This window comes from Squalius cephalus (assembly GCF_949319135.1).
Source record: "Squalius cephalus genome assembly, chromosome: 4".
NCBI classification, from domain to species: domain Eukaryota; kingdom Metazoa; phylum Chordata; class Actinopteri; order Cypriniformes; family Leuciscidae; genus Squalius; species Squalius cephalus.
In genome coordinates this window covers 50,018,880-50,039,113 of record NC_137125.1, presented here as the reverse complement: position 1 = coordinate 50,039,113, position 20,234 = coordinate 50,018,880, and the positions used below count along the sequence as shown (strand labels likewise).

Genomic DNA, 20,234 nt, shown 5'->3' with positions numbered 1-20,234 from the left:
AAAGAAAGTGGAAGGCAAGAGGTGAAGGGCAGAAAGGAGACAGAAAGATTGTGAAACAGGCTAAAGGAAAAAGAAGAGGGAAAATGATGGAATTTCAAGAGTGCACAGTAGGAACGTCAGGAAAATGTCTCGGAGTGAAAGAAAGAAACATGGGCTGGGAGTGACGGAGTTGACAGTAAAAGAGCGGTGAGAGGCATTGTGTGTGTGTGTGTGTGTGTGTGTGTGTGTGTGTGTGTGTGTGTGCAGCCCACATGTCTTTGATTTGGAAATCTGCCTGCTATCTGGGTTAGTCACAGACAGCGTTATGGAGAGACGCTGCAGTTTTAATGATATACAGCAGGCTGCTCCCTCAGACACCTCAGCACACAGATCTGTCAGGCTTGCCTCACCATTGATCTCCCAGCGGCTGCCGCAAAGCACCCTGGGAAACACAGCTGGACCGGTTAACCCCGCCCCCAGCACGTGTAGAGCCCCTCCCCTTCATTTCCACCATACCCTGAACCACATGGCGTTCTGTCTGTGGAAAGAGGGGGGGGGCATTTACAGTACGTGTGACTCAACGGGGAAGCAAGGAGTTTTACAGACTTGTGAACACTTTGGTTATTATGAGTGCTGTGAATTCACAGCCAGAAAGCTGCTTCACATATGACTGTTTGATGCCGCCTGATTAAGAGCTTTTGCTTTTTATTTCATGCATTTGTTTTTCTCCGCATGCAGAATCCAAGGCCTTGGGCAGATTGTTTTGATTAGTGGCTGTTTTCATGTAGTGGGGATCTTTGGTATGGGTGGCATCTTTTCTCTTTCAGTGGCGCTGTCTCTCGCTCTCTCTCTCTCTCTCGCTGGCGCCGGAGATCTTTGTGCACCGTTGTGTAACTGGAGGATCATCACAGAGTTCAAGAGCTCTCCTGAGCTTTAGCCAGGTTGTCTTAATCTTCACACAGTCTGCTCGTCTCCAGTGTTTTTCTTGTCTTCTCTCACTTTCTTTCCTGTTCTGTGTCAGACGATGAGATGTGGAAGCTGTTAACATAAACGCTCAAAACCAGATCCAAACCTTAAAGTGATAGTTTACCCCAAAAATGCATTTACTCACTCTCATGTCGTTCAAAACCCATATGGTTTAATTTTTTTCTCTGGAACACACAGAAGGAGATGTTTGGCAGAATGTTTAGGCTACGCTGCTCTTTCAATAAAAGTGAACGGTGACAAAGTGCTGTCACGCCACCAAAAATGACTAAAAAGACACTTTAACAGTAGCAGATGCAATCATACGATAGCTTTGTGTGAGGAACAAAATCAAAATGAGCTCTCAAGGCTCATTTGTGCTGTTTGACTATGGATATTTTGTCAATGTTGGCTTATAATTGGTCTTCGCATATGAAAATAGTACACGAGAAATGGGTCAAATGTAACAAATCAAGTAAATATGTAGCATCTTTTATTGAAAAATTAAACATTTTATCAAACTTTGATAATCTTTTAGAAGATAGTGATCAAACTATATTTTATAAAAAAAATCACCTGTTAAGTTCCCAAATCTTATATCAGCATAACAATTACAGGGACTCATCTCAAGATCACTCATGTTTGTGCATAAAAAATGTCTGTCAAAATATAACATACAACACGTTTACCGATGTTCACTAACTTGTCTTGCCGTTTATTCTCTTTAGCATGCAGTGTGAAGTATTTCACTCAGTTCCCTGATCATTCCGATTCAGTTTCAGAGAGTGAAGAACAATTTTATACTCATGTGCGCTATGTATTATGTACGTTATGGTCTCTGACAGACAGCATGCTGAAGCCGCTCAGGCCGCCATTTTCTCCCTCTTCTCGGAAAGTGATTTCATACTCAAAACATCCGGTTGTGTGGGTTTTCCAGGAAATGCGTGACTCGCTAGACCTCTTCTCATATATACTACCGTGTATTGTGCAAGTTATTTTTTTGACAGACATTGATGTTGTGATATTCAAATTATGTGGATTTGAAAACAGATGGATCGTAAGATAAAATTATTTATTTCTTAGCTTGCAAGTATTCAGTGAAGTGATTGATGCCCATGAGTGTGTTATGTCCATGTTTTTGGTTCTAATAACCCAACCGACAGCCAGCCCAAGTTTTTGACAGACGTGATAACGTGCATGAGGGGTGAACTATGTTTGATTTTGGGGTAATTATAAAACATGCTGGAGATGTTTGCTTTTTACAAGTTACTCAGAAACTTACCTGTTTGACATGTCCAAAATGTTACATTCAGGTGTTGCAAATTTGTTGACTTTTGAAAAAAAAAAAAAAGAAATTACCAGTAAAGGAGTGGTTTTGATGCACAAAGTTGTTTTTATCTTTTCTTTCAAAACTATTTTTTTTATTTAAACCCACTAAAATGCAGATCCTGTTGTAAATGATAGTGAAATCCCTTTTAAAAGCTGTTGTTCCATTAGGCCTATTACCCCCTTGGCAGATTTTGACTCTCATATAAACTACTTGTATGCTGCTTACGTGGTCATTTTGTCATTATTGGAGATTGAGTCAAGAGAAGCATTACAATTCTGCTAGACATCTTGTTTTGTGTTCAATGCAAGCAAGGAAATAATGCGGGTTTGGAATGACATAAGGGCGAGTAAATAATGACAGAATTATCATTCTTTAACAGATCTGCCAGCACTAGCAACCAAAGTCTGTACAAATCTGCAAATCCCATATGAAGACAGACTCCAGATTCAGAAAACGAGCAGGATGCTCAGATTCTATTCATGCGTGCCAGTGATGTCATCATTTACCAACGATAGCTGGCAGCGGCACAGATGGCATAGAATAGACCGACAGAGAGAGAGAATGTGTCCATTTAAGGTCACGTTGGAATGTGTATTATTAGAACCAATTTCAGGCAGAATAAATCATGTTTAAGCAATGCATATGTGATATATGTGAGCACACTTATCCCTAAGACTCAGCTTCTTTTACCAGTTTTATTGCTCACAGTCAGATGTTATCTGCTGGAAAGCATCTGTCAGGTCGAAATGGCTCTTACCTCAAAAGACCTCGCTGGACAGGATAAAATTACAGGAAAGAATTTATTCACGAGCTTTGACAGCTCAAAAAAAAAATATTGGAATCTTTTTCTTGTATGCATGTTTTTCATAGCACATACAAAGAGCTTAATGCATTCTGATAAGCATGAGACATCAGTCGTGTATTACACAGGCATTGCGCTGGGTTGCGCTGCGATTGCATATATACCTCGTGAGAAAATGCAATTGCTAGTTTTGCTGTCTCTATTCATTTCTTGCTAAAGTGCGCCACCATGTGATAAGATGCAGTGACACCGTCAGGACATTCAATTGTGAATGTATGCAATAGAAATGGACTCTTACAGGAACTTTAGTCAAGTTATAGAAGAGGGTTTTAGAAATTAAAAATGTAATCATAATTGTATTATTCTAATTAATTAATAATAGTAGTTGTTGTTTTGTAATCATTATTATGTACGTTTATGCATTAAGTTGATGACTATTCAAAACGACTTCAGAGATGCATTTATTCTACTTTATATTGATAATTGCGTTTAACTAAATTTCTTAATTAAATTTCTTATTAACAATAAGCGTGGTAGTTTACATATGTAAAATACATTTTACATTAGTTTCATAAGAAAGATTTAAAACATATTGATTATTATACATTTAGTTTGTTCTGTGTAATAAGACTATTACATGTTATTTTGTTCTATTTTTAGACTCGGATTGTGTTGTAATAACGTAATGAGTACACCAGGTGGAGCTCCTGACTACTAATAAATGTGAACTCAAATTAACCACTAACCACATCATTCATGGGTTTATGTGCATTCTGGTCGGTGTGTTGCTTATAATTACTGTAAATGCAATGTCAAAATTAGTTTGCATAATAATGTCATTGGACTTATTTGGCAATACAGTAGGCCTAGACTGGTTGAGAGGGAAATTGTACACACACACACACACGGGATTTGGGATTGTATGCGTGCGTGTGTGTGTGTGTGTGTGTGTGTGTGTGTGTATAATTTCCCCTTTCAACCAGTGTCCAAACAAAAAAACCTTAGTAGGCCTATATTGTATTGCCAAATAAGTCCAATGTCATTATTATTATGATTTCGACATTGCATTTACAAAAACAGTAATTATAAGTAACACGCCGATCATAACGTAAAGTAAAATAAATAGGGTTTATTGCTCTCTGTGCGTAAGTGAGTGAGGGAGGGAGGGAGGGGCATGGAGACGAGCCCAGGTCTGCGATGGGAGGCGTAAAGGTGATAGCTGGGCGTGTGGATTAGAGGAGATGAAAGGGTCCGGAGAGGCGCTTTATCATGCACAGACTGCTCGGAAATTGAGTGGCGTCTCTCACACCAATTCTGACATGTCTGTAGGACGGCACTCAAAAGAGAGGTGTGGGGGTGATGCTGGAATGGCACAGGGCTCTCTATATAACTCCCAAACCTCTCCAAGAGTCTGGAGCTGTAAAACACTCATTGTATTTGCATTCCTTACACACCGCACTTCTGAAGGATAGGGTGCAGTGTGGCTGTTTATGTCTGCAATGTCGGTTATCAGCTGTAAATTCATCTAAAACGGGTGTGCTGATAAAAATTTCCCCACATTATAGCACGGTTTAGTCTTGGTTGCTTTCAAGTGTGAGTGGATATCTCATGCCCAAGTGCGTTTAATGCAACTGCGTCTTTTATGTGCGAAGTGATTTAGAGGGTATCAGGAGTTGAACTGCCAAAGATCACATGCGTGGCTTTTATTCCCCATGTCAAACTGGGATTTTTTTGTTTCCCCCTTGTTCGGATTTATTGCGGTAAACTATAGAGCTGAAAAGAATTGAGTTTACACGCATATGAACTTTGATGGAAGAATGATATTTTCCAAGCCGTTAACTCTTTTATCCATCTCTCGCCCGCTCTCTCTCTCTCTCTCTCTCTGTGTGTGTGTGTGTGTGTGTGTGTGTTAACTTTTGCCATTATGACTTTAGTCATTATGACTTTTGCCCGAAACAGATTTTCATATAAATGGCTTGAGGTGCGCAAGCATTTGAAGTATATCCTCCCATTAAACGCATTGTGGCTTAATTTACCATGAGTCCAAAACGCGCTCTTACGCACCGGAGAATCAAAGCTCTTCTTGTGAATCGGATTCTCTCATCTGCTGCCCTCTTGTGTTGTTTGGCCTCCCCAAATTCCTCAACGCGCAGCGGCTCCCCTCGCGCTCCTCCTCCTCTCCATTGTATCCGCGTCAAAACGAAGGGGGTGCGGAGAAGTGCGACAGAAGGAGGGAGGGTTAAGTTGTGCCATCGGAGCGCAAATGTGTTAGTTCATATCGACAGAACCGGCAGAGACGTAGGGGGGGAGAGAGTTTGGACTATCACCACCACATAGATGCACTTGTGTCTTTTCTTCTTTCGTTTTATCTTCCATCCATGTTGCTTATATCCATTACACACCGACATCCACTTTCGTTGCGTTTTATGAAGCGGAGTTTGAAAAGAACATTCTCAACAGATGTCAGACTCCGTTAGTGCCTCAGGTCATCTAGGTGTTTTACGCACAGCTGGTGTTTAAAACTGAGCTGGGGCGAGATTGAGGGGATTCAGAGACACTGCACTTCAAGAGATTTTTTTTAGTCAAGTTACTAAAGGAAGCAGCTCCTCCAAGTGGATTACTATCATTTCCTAAATGTTTCCCCAGAGGAGGCTCTTCGCATTTCCATTTCTTGGCCAGGGAAGGATGGATGTGAGAATGAACCCAGGACACCTACTTCTGGCAGTGACCCTCATCGTCTGCAACTCACAGCTGCTGGTGGTCGCCAACTCATGGTGGTAAGATCAGATTGTAATTGCAAACTATTCTAAATTGCGAATGTATATTTCTAAAGAATGCCATATTAAGTTGTGTGTGAAGGATGAAACAATGCATAATAAAACTATTCACTGAGAACAAATGTGGAGGCTTTGTCACAATATTTACCTTGGGCAACAAATGGTCAAACTGTTTGTAAATAAGGGCATTCATGTCCTGAGGACAACAGGTTTTTCTAACAGTTTTCAACTTGATAATAAGTTCCCCAGACACCATTTACGATGTGCAATCCTTAACTTACTATCACAAAAACGAATTTGCTTGAAATTAAATTGGTTCATAATTATTTAAATGAATCACAGGTTTATTGGCAAAAGTCTCAAAAATCTATTGGCATATGCACAAGAACAAAACCTATTGCTATCTCACCTTGCATTCTCCAAAAAAAAACCCACATGCAGTCCAGATTCCATATATCCTAATGAAATTTGACACTATTTTGTGTCATGTATGCTGCAGGTTAGTTGTGCATATTTGATGGTCGGTGCATTGGTCTTACTTTCTCAGGTCATTAGCCATGAACCCCATCCAGAGACCGGAGATGTACATCATTGGAGCACAGCCTCTGTGCAGCCAGCTGACAGGCCTGTCTCAGGGTCAGAGGAAGCTCTGCCAGCTCTATCAGGATCATATGGTTTATATTGGAGAGGGGGCGAAGACGGGCATCAAGGAGTGTCAGTATCAGTTCAGACAAAGGCGATGGAACTGTAGCACGGTGGACAACACTTCAGTGTTCGGCCGCGTCATGCAGATAGGTGAGTCACCGTGATGATGCTTAAAATCTACATGCAACTTAAAACAAATTGATCAAATGCACAGTAATAAAGCATGCAGCTTTGAAAATCCCTCTGATAACATTTGAGCCCACCAGTTTGTCTTTAAGGAAGTGAATGTATTTTGCTTAGAGTTGTCAGCTATAAATAAAAGTTCAGGTGTATTGATTTGATATAAATATTACATGACCAGTTGTTTAATTCCAGTTTGCCCCTCTGAAAGATGATAAAAGGAATACATTAAACGTTAAAATAAATGTACATTGGGTGATTGTTCATGTTTTTAAAGTCATATAAATCATAATCACAATGCATGTAAAAATGTAAGTGGTTATAAGATATAGACTCATTTTCAATCACTTGATTGATATTGTTATTTTAAATGAAACATTTATAGAAAAATGCATATATTATTTTGATTATCATGAACAAATATTAATTTATGGTAGCCTACTTTATTGTTTGCAACTTTTTATTGAGCAACTGAACAATGTTGTCCCACTGGTTTTAATTGTGAAAAAAGTAGGAATAAGTGAAATTGTGGTTATAAATCACATTTGTAATATATATATATATAACGCATTCTTTTTGAGTTTTTGATAAATGTATAGTTTTGAATATTTGTTATAGCCTATATAGCTTAAATGTAACCTGCTAATGGAGGATCGCTCTCAGCATGACTCGAACCGCTCCCCGTGAGATTTACGCGTTGGTCTCTTGACATCACTTTGTTGATTTTCATATAACATTGCTTTTTATTTAAATGGGTGCTCTATATTTTTTTATGCATGCATGTTTAGATGTATACAGATACATGAAGAAAGTTGCTCTAGATATGGTCAATCTTTCTTCTAGTATTTATGAAGCAGTGTGTACTTGAATGCATGCTCGTATGCGTGTGTTTCTCTCACAGAAGACAGCGCTCGTTGCCTCAATTGAGTGTTAGTTCCGCTCATCAGTGAAACAAGGTGTAAGACGCGACATGCCCCCCTCTCATGTCCCCCAAATAGCACGGGACTTATTTGCAGTCAATCGCGAGGTTTATATTGAGGTGTTAGTCGGGCCATTGTCCAGAGTCGCTTTTGAAATGCAATGACACGATGACACAGAGTCGGGATATCCGGGACTCTATTTGAAGTCCGGGCACCAAAGGCCAATAAAAGTGGCCCTCCAAATTCAATAGGCGCATCGCTGGAATGCAGGTTCACACCCGTTTGCACGCGACGCATTGTGAGTTTGATGCCGTGAAGCACCGAATTTTTACATTATTTTAAAATATTGCAATTATTTTCTCTGTCTTTGTATATATTGCAAATCTATCTATCCTTGTCTGTCTATTTAATTAAAAAAAAAAAAAAATTCAGCCCCCTAAAGTTTAGCCCTAAAATGTATTAATTAACATAGGCCTATACTAAAATCGGAGTTGGTACTCTAAAACCCACACAAAATCAAGTAAATTATTGTAAAATAATTTATTGTAAAAGTCCCTAAATCCCTAACATTATAAGCTATATGCTCCTGTGCTACATTTTATTTTATTTTATTTTTTTATAATGCACAGACAGAACAGTTACTTGTGGTCCGTCTAGTCAGGGGCAAGTTGACTTTCATTAAGGCATTGAGGAAGGCCGGATCATTAAAAAGGAATTCTCAGGGCCTGCAGTTTAAAAACGTTTTGTGTGACAAATTTCCTCTTGTAATTATGTTGTTGCTGAGCATTGATACAAACTGCTTATCTCTAAATATGGTTGTACTAGCACTTTTTAACATGTTTAAACAGCTTTTAAACGTTAAACGCTATTAACTGTATTGCCTGTGCTGTTGAGGTATGTGAAATCTGCATTCCAGATGGCTTATTAGATGGGGAAAAAAATCAGGTAACACATGCACAACAGATGCGGAAAAAGAGCACAAATTTTTATAAACCTAGCGCCTCTTTGGCAGGAAAGCTTTGCGGGTTATCATATGCCTTATGTGAATTGTACCAAAACTGGAAAATCTGTCAGTCCTCTTTTTGCCTGTGTTTTAATATACGTTCATTGAGATATTATATATATATATAACAGTGGAACAATGAATCAGTGCTGTCTATGATGCACACGTTTCTGATCATCTTATCTCTCACTGCAGGGCTTACCAGAAAGATTGTTACCATCTGTGGGGTTCTGGAAATGAGTTGTTTTACTCTCTGCCTTACTTCCTAAGTGAATAATCAAGAAAAATAGTATACTGAAGAGTTGTGGATGATTTAACAAAGCGATTTGCAGCCAGTGGAATGTCGTCCATGTCCTAATTATGTGTTTTCCTGTGCTTGTCTTCTGCATGTCCTAATTATGTGTTTTTCTGTGCTTGTCTTGTGCAGGCAGCAGAGAAACAGCTTTTACTTACGCCATCAGCGCAGCGGGTGTCGTGAACGCTGTGAGTCGAGCGTGCCGTGAGGGTGAGCTCTCCACCTGTGGCTGCAGCCGAGCGGCTCGTCCCAGAGACCTCCCGAGAGACTGGCTATGGGGCGGCTGCGGGGACAACGTCAACTACGGCTACCGTTTCGCCCGGGAGTTTGTGGACGCCCGTGAGCGCGAGAAGAACTACCCTCGTGGATCGGTCGAGAATGCACGCACGCTTATGAATCTACAGAACAATGAAGCTGGGAGAATGGTGAGGAAATGAACACACACATAGATGACTGACCTATTGATACATGGAAATTATCGGATAGTAGTAAGTGTCCCGTACTGTGGGCGTTAAATCCACCGTGATCCACCTAATTTCATTTTGTGCAAGAGTCTACAGTGCATTGGTTTGGTTAAGGTGTGTTTCTTTAATGCATAGCGAATGAATCACGGCTGTTGCAACCTCTATTGTGATATTGAGAAATAAGAGGCCAGATGTACACTCGGACGGATAAACACGGCTTTAAATATGTTTGTGCGTGAATAAACCAAAGCCAGCCCTTATGTCTCCTGCAGATCACCACAAACACAATAACAAACACGGTTACTTCATCCTCCCTCTGTTGTTGAGTGAATGTGTTTACTTAGCTAAACTTTGGGAACAGAACTGTCTTTAAAAGTCGTCTTTAAAATCTTCCTTTGGAGATGTCCTCGAAGGTGTGTGGTCTACAGTAATTATATATAACTTTTAGGGATGTGCAATAACACATTTTCAAAACTGACTAGCCATTGTCAGTTAATTCATCTTAAGGAAGCCCTGTATAGTTAAGATTTACAATTGTCCTGCAAGTTTTTGCTGGCGAAATCCAGTCAGTTCAATAGGAATCCATGCAATTGGGAATTTTGCGAGAGGGCGGCAGATTTCCTCATGCAGTTTCGCTTGACCAACAGACAAGTGTTTGAGTTGTGCTTCATACATTTCGCCCATATGTGACCGCTAATTTAGGCTGGTTTGGATTCACCTGACACTGATTGGACGTGTTACATGGGGGTGTTTGTTTACATGAGACAAAATCAGCTGGACTGAATGGAAACAAATGCAGGGGTCTGAATGCACGTTTTTATTTGCTGGACTATCTTGAAATGGGTTGTAAAAACGTTATCCTTGTGGCAGGACACTCACAAAAAGCATGAGAAACATTCAGTTTTAATTGGATGAATTTAAAGACGCAACTTTTGCGAGAGAGTTCCTGTAGTTAGAGCATGCCATTTGCATGACTTGTCAGATGATTAATTAGTCATTAAGACTTTAGCTTTATATACAAATAACAGTGGTCTGTACGGCATCTATTTTAGATTACAGACTAGGGAGAGAGCTAATTTAATTTAAGTGACCAAATGGCGCCTGTGCTAGGCCAGCGCCCATAGAGTCTGCTGGGGGTCAGGAGGTCAAAGCACCACCGGGGATGATGGGACCACTAAAGCGTCCCATGTTACTCATTTGCTCTTGCTCTAGTGTCCCATTCAGCATGTTTCTCAGATTCCCATCCAATCTGCCTTTTATTCATTTAATGGAGTAGTCGATGCCAGAACAAATAGTTTTTGTGTTTTTTTTTATAAGGTGATGTGTAGCAAATTTGTTTAGTCAGGAACGCTCTGACACTGCACATTTTCTCGTTGAATGGCTTCTTGCTGTTTTATAGAACAGCTATATGGTGGAATGATTATTGGAACGTTTCCAAACTATGTGAGTGTGTGTGTCTGGCTCCGGCAAACTGTGGCCCCCCTGCCACGTTCAGGTGGGCATAAAACCGGAGCGGAGAACGCACTGCAGAATGTCACCACATCCTGCCAAAACACACCATCAAACTGGAATGTGTTCCTCCGTCCCCTTGCGAGTCCCACGCTTTGTCATACCACACCCTGATCCCATCCTCTTTCCACTTAGTTATTTGAGTGCTTTTAAAACGAAGCGGCCCCATAAAAAGTCCATTTGCCTGCCGACGTGGGTGCTTGCCGTGCGCAGAGCTCCGCCACACATGTTTGTCTTAGGGAAGATGAGTGTATTTAAGGTGTTTACAGAAGAGAGGGCCTCTTTTCTGGAGTTATGGCACATCTGAGATCCCTGGCTCTTCTCCTGGAGGTTCCCTGAGGTGAGGAGGTCAAGGTCTGGACATGTTCTGTACGTGCATGCTGGGGAGATTATATCTTTCGGCGACGCCGAGCAACTCGACCACCATCAACTTGGTCCTTTTTGTTCTTTTTTGAGTTATTGGCACCTGCTTTTTGGCGGAGGTGGATTAGAAGGTGTGGTGTGATCCCTGATACTCCCGGTTTTCCTTATTTTTGCGGGGCCTGATTGCTGGAGATTTGTCTTGCTTGGAAAGGCTTGGTGTTGGTTGGCTTTTGTGGAGGTGACAGAAGCGTATCGGATGCCCCTCGGTGTGGAGTCGTGGGGATAAGACCGGTTTAGTGAAAGATGGTGCGTGTGGTTCCGGTGCTGTGGGTCACAAAGGCTCGTGACCCAGACTGTACAGAGAGAGGAGGCCTCCACCCTCTATAAAGATCACCTGCTTCTGTGTGTCTTTCATTAGAAATCAACTGCAGCGGAGACAAACACACACACACCTTAATCTAAAGCACTTTATTACTCACTCACACACACGTAGGCGTGACGTATTTTAATACATTGCTTAGGCTTTCTGTCTCACTCAATTTATCTGCATTACTAATGTTTGAATGCTTTTGTATTCACAGACACGCATATTTACTTAGCTATCTAAATGAGGACGCACCATATACTTTTCTCGTTTTTATCTACTCTACCTGTCAAAAGTGACTGAATCATGTTTCTTAGGATCTTATTAAACTTTTGATCTGAAGACATATTAGTAAGTGCCTTAAATTAGCTTCGTTGACAAATAGACATGGGATTTCTTTACAAAACTTCACAAAACATGAGTTGGACAGTATAGTGAAGGAAAAGCTGCTAACTAGAGTCCAGCATACATGGGAATTCCTTCAAGACTGTTTTCAAAAGCTGTTATCTAGGAAAATTAAATGAAATACTGTTATCTGTTAAAATAATAGTACTATGTATGTACTATGCATGCAGCATAATAACACTTTGATAAATGACTATGAACTAAAGACTAGAATAAACATTAAAAAGTTAAATTAAAATAGAAAAGAAAATAAGAAAGTAAATAGGAAATTCAAATAAAAATTGTTTTCACTAATATTTTAATAGTTTTGTGTGTGTGTGTGTGTGTGTGTGTGTGTGTGTGTGTGTGTGTGTGTGTGTGTGTGTGTGTGTGAGAGAATTATACTTTACTATTATTCTAAAATGTAAAACAGTAATAATAAAGAATAAAAAATAAGTCTTTTTTACAATTTACTTAAAAAATAAACAGATTTAATTGTAATTTATAAATGTTTGTGTGTGTGTATGTGTGTGTGAATTATACTTTACTATTATTCTAAAATGTAAAACAGTAATAATAAAGAATAAAAAATGAGTTTTTTTTTACATTTTACTTAAAAAATAAACAGATTTAATTGTAATTTATAAATGTTTGTGTGTGTGTGTGTGTGTGTGTGTGTGTGTGTGTGTGTGTGTGTGTGTGTGTGTGTGTGTGTGTGTGTTTTTACATTTTACTTAAAACAGATTTAATTGTAATTTATAAATGTTTGTGTGGGTGTGTATATATATATATATGATAAATGCGTAATTAATCATTTTCTACTACTGAGAATGCCCCAAACTAAGGTTTTGCCAGAAATGGTCCCCCAGTTGTTTAAACCTAATGTAAAAAAAAATACATATATATATATATATCAGATGTTTTAAAAAGTCTCATTACTACAGATACATTGTTGTGGCCTTGAAAACTGCTACATTTCCGTAGCTCAGAGAGATTTGTATTTGTTTACTTCAGATTCCCGCGTCTCTTATCTCTACCCTTCCAGGGATGGTTGTTTGCCGTCTCCTTGCTCCGCCCCGACCCCGCCCAGAATAGCAGTGACCCTGACCCGTCTGAGCGCGCTCCATTGTGCACGGCACCGCATGCGTGTCCTTTCCACGCACCGATGAGCCTGTCTATCCATCACACCTTGGTCACTTGGGCCGAAAAGAGAAAAAAGAGAGACAGAGAGTGAAAAGGAGGGGGCGCGAAAAGGAGATAGATGAAAGTGAGGACGAATAAAAGAGAGAAATGGCAGCCTTTATGTGAACGCAGTTTCAGTTGGGCGCACATGTTGCATAGAAATGCTCAAAAACCCTTTTGTGTGAGATCATTTAGATGAGGTAGCGGAACTGCAGCTTGACACGCAAGATGGTAAATAGCCGAGAATGGCTTGCGTGATGTGGGCCGCTGCTGTGTGGGAAAGTGTGTGTGTGTGTGTGTTGTTTCTGGATTGCAGACAGGTATGCAGGTTGGGCCGGTGATGACAGAGACTTGAAAGGTGTTGGAACTCCCCTTAATGTCTGTGTGTGAGCAGGTAAAAGGAAGGGGGCTTAAACAGCTGCCACCGGAGGGGGGTTGAAGAGTCGGGGCAGCACATCCTCAAAGACGACCGTTAAATGTTCTCACGTGAGGTGTTAAAGGGAGGAGCACTGCTGGGTCTTAAATGACAGAGAAACAGAAAGAGAAATGTCTTTAATGTTCCCTCGTTCAGGACACTAAACAGACACAAAAGACACAGCAAACAAGACACGTCACATACCGAGGCGGAAATACCCACGCTGGCCACCCAACCTTGATCGAGCCCAGACGTGGAAAAGAGATTGCACTCATTACCTTGTTTTTGTGTTTGTCGGCGAAACGCGACGCGCTTGTATGAAACGTATTTGGGACGCCCTGTTGTGGGTGGTTAATGAAAAGTAATAGTCTGTTAATGTTACATGTTAAATCATTAAAAAGGAAAGGGAAGAACAGCCGTTGGTTTAGCAGGACAATATGTCGAGCGTTTCTTTATTGATTCAGCTGGGGGTTTCGTTGAGTTTAATCAGCAGGAAGTCTGCCGTCGGTGGACGCGGGACTCTCTGTGTGTTCTAGAACAGAATGACTATTCATCCCATTGTTCTCCAAACGCTCTCACTGCGGCTCTCTGTTTGTAAAGGGCCCGTAAACTCAAAGGCCTCTGGAGGCCCCTTCAACTTCAAACAGGCTGGTGCACTGAACTCATCTGGCCTCTAGAGGGAGCTGTTGTTCCATCAGGGCTTATTTTGCAGCTTATTATTGAACTATGGCTGTGTACCCATAATGAAAAATAATAAAAATAAACAAAAAAAGTGCTTTTGCCAAGAATAGGTGTTCTGAGTGATTGCTTCCAATCCCTTACAAAATAAAAGTAATAGCAAAACTATTATTCATGTTTGTAGCTCTCTGTTGCACTAAACCAGTTTCATTGGCCTAATTTTTTTTAATTAAATTTTAATTTATCATTTTAATTTTTCCTTTTATTTTAATATTTGTTTTAAAATCATGTTTAAAATATGATTTATTTCATTTTTCACATACCCACTACTTTTATATATATATATATATATTACATTTAACAATTTATTAATACTTTTTATGCTGTTTATTTTGATAAGTTGTTTTTTTTTTACAAAATAGTATTTATTATTATTATTATTATTATTATTATTATTTCACACATTCTCACATTATTTTCCCCTATCTTTTCTTATAATCTTTTTAATTTAATTAAAAAAAAAAAATAATTTTAAATTAAAATTGTATTAATAGCTGGTAATTATACCATTTTTATACCATTAATTATACAGGAAACTTCAAGACAGACATACTGTAAATTCGTAAACACTTTGTGGGGTAAATTATGCCATGCATGGTAAAGTATTATTGATTAGTCTGTAATTTTCAACCCATTCCTACTTAATATTTCAAACTATCACAAATCGTCCTTACAATTTCGACAAGATCTATATTTACCTGTTAGATCATTTTTACCTAGCTGACCAGTTTGAAAAACAAGGTATTCCTATTCCTTTAGTGCTCGTTTGTATAACTAACAGCAGTAGATGTCACCAGTCTGATGATATTTCATATATGTTGTATAAGCATATCTTGACTGGGAACGTTGTGGTGCTGGAGATACGTTTGGTTTATTCTTTTAGTGCTGAATCTTTTGTTTCAAGTTACATTGTCATATTCTCCACGTTTCTTTCTCCACTCACAGGCAGTGTACAATCTGGCCAACGTCGCATGCAAGTGTCACGGAGTCTCCGGCTCATGCAGCCTGAAAACCTGTTGGCTCCAGCTGGCCGACTTCCGTCGCGTGGGAGAGTTCCTGAAGGAGAAGTACGACAGCGCCGCCGCCATGCGCATCAGCCGACGGGGCAAGCTGGAGCTGGTCAACAACCGCTTTAACCCCCCGACGAGCGAGGACCTGGTCTACACGGACCCCAGCCCGGACTACTGCCTGCGGAACGAGACCACCGGCTCTCTGGGCACCCAGGGCCGCCTGTGCAACAAGACCTCGGAGGGCATGGACGGCTGCGAGCTCATGTGCTGCGGTCGCGGCTACGACCAGTTCAAGACCTACAAACACGAGCGTTGCCACTGCAAGTTCCACTGGTGCTGCTACGTCAAGTGCAAACGCTGCACGTCGCTCGTAGACCAGTTCGTGTGCAAGTAGCAGCCTAGGGAACGGGACAGACGCCCTGGAGAGGCACTGAGCAATTAGCGGGAGAAGAACGGGACCCTTAACGGACCCAGAGGGGGAACTTAGAGATAATGAAATGTAAAATGATATATTAAATAGCAACAAATTAAAGTATATAAGTAAGTGTACGTGTGCCGTTGATAGTAATTTAATGACCTTTTCTGACTCAAGAATCAAAAGTTGGACGTCATTGATGAAAAGGAGGCACCGGTGTGATGCACTCTGACTCGAGCTGTTGTTCTCTCCGTCTTTGGATTCAGAGAGGCGCGTACTCTTTGCTTGTTCTGAAAGGAAGAGCCTACAAACTCTTTAGAGACTCTAGAGGGATCAAGAAAAGGTAGAGATGCAGAAAGAGGACGGAGAACAACAGGGCACATCACCCATTGCCTTTTCCCAGACCTTCGATTCGCCGCTGATTCCTGAGCGCGCCTCCACAAACACACTCCACCTTGCCCATATTAGAGCTCTTAAGAACCTTGAGTCAGAGAAAGGCGGAATTATTGGACATTGTGTTCCATGATAATCTTTGAGATATGACAAGAACAGAATGCTGCCTGTTACCCTTCACACAAGAAACCTGGAGAGACGTGTGAAAGATGAAACCAGGAAGGAGTAGGACTGAACACTTTTGCCTGGATCGGAGCTTCAAGCAACACATGCACACACACAAAACTCCCCTTTATTCTTACAAAATCGCTGTTGTATCCTTCTTATAGGCTTTCAAAAGCCTGTTTGATGCATTTCAGGGTCTTCTGTACACCATATCTGGGAGTTCCATCTAATTTAGAGCAGAGAATATTGTGTTTGTTCTGTCACTGTCTTTTGTCATTGTTGGTTGAAACGGTTTAAAGCCTCACGGTAATGAATGTGTGTCTGGTAACTGAAAATAGGACGAAAAAAAAAAAAAAAAGTCAAGGCTACATAAGGACTGCAAAAACTATTATTGTAACCAAATACTAGTGGTTCAGATTATATTTTATTAATTGCTTCTCATTTTATACATCATATGTATTGTTCTGATTATTATTTTTTTGATAAAGAAGCTTTTTACTGGGGATTTATATGCTAGCAGAGAAGATATTACTGGCCACTGGATGGAGCGGGTGATCATAGCCGAACTCTCCCACTGTCTGTCAAGCCGTGGAACATGACAATAAGATCTTTTGTTTTGGAGGAAAACTACACTTGTAAATAACAGTCAGTCATATATGCAAATAACACTTACAATCTCTTTGACACGTCACTCCACAGTTTTTTGCTGCCCTGTGATCATATTCATGTTGTGTGTATTCCCCCTCATTCAAACCAGTAATATTAAAAATATGAATAGTGATTATTATCACCTACTTAGCTGCTTTATTTCTGTTTTGCTCTCTGTGTTCGTTCTGTTTGCTTTGTGTAATGACTTAATACATCAAATTTATAACCAGGTTTAGGTATTGCGTAAAGCGGGGGTTTCTAATTCCGGTCCACCGGTCTCTCTTATCTGACACACCTGATTCAGATGAGCTCCATGAACTCAGGTGCGTTCCAATTGACTGGGTCCCTATGCAGTGTTCACTGCGCCCTACTATCTGAGCACGGGCTATCTGTTGAAGTTCACTTCACTTGACCAAATGCATTCATTCGCAACACCCTGCAATGACATCAAACACAGACAAAACACAAGTCAGGCATATTAGAGGAGTTTAAGGTTTGATGCCACAATGTTATTCTGTAAATAAATAGAATATAAATTCCAACACTTTCATTTAATGTAGACTACATCTGCGTTATACATTTAGATAAAAAATATAAATTTCACTTAATCTAATGTCAAATTCAAAAGCCATAAATTTGTTGCGATTGTTAATATGAAAATAATTTGGTTAATTTAAATATTCCTATATCTTTTTATATTATTTAACCCGTAATCATGAAAGTTGACTTGTAACTGTTGCGTCTCACACACTTTACACCCGTGAACAGCCTCATACAAACACACCTCGGTTTGAAATCTCCCTTAAGTTGGTGAAATACCCTTTTAAGTGCACTTCGTAGCACACGTAGCACACCCACCCCTGAACTGAGCGTGTCAGATAAGAGAGACACACAAAATGTGCTGAGAAGGGATAATGTAATATGTGCATAAGTCATAAAAATGATGCATATATTATCTATTCTACTGATACGGACTACATCATGCATTTTTGGTACTTTATCTATGTGTTGTATAAGATAAACTAGGCCTATATAATGCAACCTTTACACTCACTCCAATATTCTTCACAAGGCAGGAACCACAAAATAATGGATGTCAAAGTTGCTCAACTGGTCTTTTTTGGAGAGTCGCTGGGTGGGGTGGCGCTTGCTTTTCTTTTAAACCTAAACCAAACACAAACATCTTAATTCAGATTTCAGTTCCTTGGCTCACACCCTCTTTTACACTGGTCCGGATTAGTTTCACTGCTGTTGATGAGTGCAGTTCCCACCGCATGATTAGTAGATCAGTTCTCTTGTTTTGTTATGCAATTAGTAGACAGACACTGGCACAAACTACTTGTGAACCATGTGCAGGTTGGGAGAGTTTCCAGTGACTCTGGCTCAGTATCAGGAACAATAAGTATTGACAGGTGGGGATCTGTCTGCATGCATCTAACATCTGTTTTGCAATTAGGTGAGAGTTTTTGTTTTTTTGTTTTTTTGGATGGCTATCAGTTTCATTTAATATTGGGATGGAGCACACAGGCTTATGTTCCACTTGTCTGGGATCTCATTGGGTTTGTATGGTCAAAGGACAAACCATGACCTGAGCTGTTTAGACTGGAAATTCTCCAGAAAGCTCATGTAGGTCAAAACACCACAGGAAACAAAACATATAAACACAGCCTGAGACCACTTTTGAAAATAGAGCATAAAGTTTGCATTATATATATATATATAAAGAGTTCAGATGCAAAAGCCTCTAAGTGCCATCTGGAATATTCTTATAGAATGATGATTTTTATCAAGCTTGTATATTTAAGTTCAGTAATTTCACTTAAATGTCAATTAATAGGTTATTTTCGTTGCCATTTAAGTGAAATTACTGAATTTAAATATACGAGCTTGATTAAAATGATCATTCTAGAAGAAAATTTCAGATGGCACTTAGAGGCTTTTGCATCTGAACTCTTCATATTTATATATATATGTTTCAAAAGATTTCCTAATTTTTTAAAAAGAAGTCTCTTCTGCTCACTAAGGCTGCATTTTTTTTGATCCAGCAACATACACTACTGTTCAAAGGTGTGGGGTCAGTAAGAATTTTTTTTTTTGAATTAATACTTTTATTCATCAAGGATGCATTAAATGAATCAAAAGTTACAGTAAAGACATTTATAATGCTACAAAAGCATTTATAATGCTATTTCAGATGAATGCTGTTCTTTTGAACTTTGTTAATCAAAGAATCCTGGAAAAAAAATGTACACAACTGTTTTTCAACATTGATAATAATAAATTTTCTTGAGCAGCAAATCAGCATATCAGAATGATTTCTGAAAGATCATGTGAAAATGACTGGAGTAATGATGCTGAAAATTCAGCTTTGATCACAGGAATAAATTGCATTTTAAAATATATTCAAATAGAAAACAATTTTTTTTAATTGTAAAAATATTTCACAATTGCTTTTGTGTGTATATATATATATATATATAGAGAGAGAGAGAGAGAGAGAGAGAGAGAGAGAGAGAGAGAGAGAGAGAGAGAGAGAGAGAGAGAGAGAGAGAGAGAGAGACACACACACACACACACACACACACACACTGGGGGAGAAAAATAACATACCAACATACAGACTTAAGTCTTGCTTCATGATGGTTGCTAAAGCCCAGTAATACTTTCACAATATGGATCATAGTGCATTTGATTTGTAACGTTTGCCATTGATTACATCATTATCAAGTAGGCTACCTTCCAACATTGCACAACTGAAGCTGTTAGCACTGATATCATATCTGAATAACTGATAAGAGGGATGTCACTGCATATCCCAACTTTTTTTATTGCAAATATTTGAACCTGTGCAATAATTTATAAAAAAAAGGTTCATGACAGCAGTATTGAAACCATTAGTCTATAGGCAACATTGATAATATTCACAACTGTGGTCAATCAACATGGGTTTTTCCAGTTATAGATTTGTAAACTTTTTACATTTGATCCCCCCAGTCTTATTAATATTTGTTTATATCTTCAAATTAAAATATCCAAATGGTTGTGAATGAATGTCTTATTTTAATGAACATAACTTATTATTAAAATAGTTCATATTTAAACATAAAATAACATTTTATATTAAAAAAAAATACATAAAAAAAATAAATAAATATAAAACATCAAGCATGAATCGCACAAACAAGTCACCTGCGGACTACAAATCCCGTCAAACCCGTAATCCTGAAACTCGATCACGAGACCACATGGGCGTATTCTGATTGGCTTGTCTTCCTCACGCGAGGTGCGTC

The 20,234-nt window shown here is 39.4% G+C and overlaps 1 protein-coding gene across 3 annotated transcripts in view; it reads left to right on the top strand.

Moving 5' to 3' along the window:
* wnt5b (wingless-type MMTV integration site family, member 5b) overlaps positions 1-16,923 on the top strand; it is a 75,574-nt gene extending 58,651 nt beyond the window's left edge. For all 3 annotated transcript variants that reach the window (XM_079868415.1, XM_079868414.1, XM_079868416.1), the window contains 4 exons: positions 5,721-5,851; positions 6,399-6,646; positions 9,027-9,319; positions 15,259-16,923. In XM_079868415.1, the coding sequence (XP_079724541.1) occupies positions 5,760-5,851; positions 6,399-6,646; positions 9,027-9,319; positions 15,259-15,717 (1,092 nt within the window). In that variant the 5' untranslated portion in view covers positions 5,721-5,759 and the 3' untranslated portion in view covers positions 15,718-16,923. The remainder of the gene's footprint in view (positions 1-5,720; positions 5,852-6,398; positions 6,647-9,026; positions 9,320-15,258) is intronic.
* Positions 16,924-20,234: the final 3,311 nt, after the last annotated feature.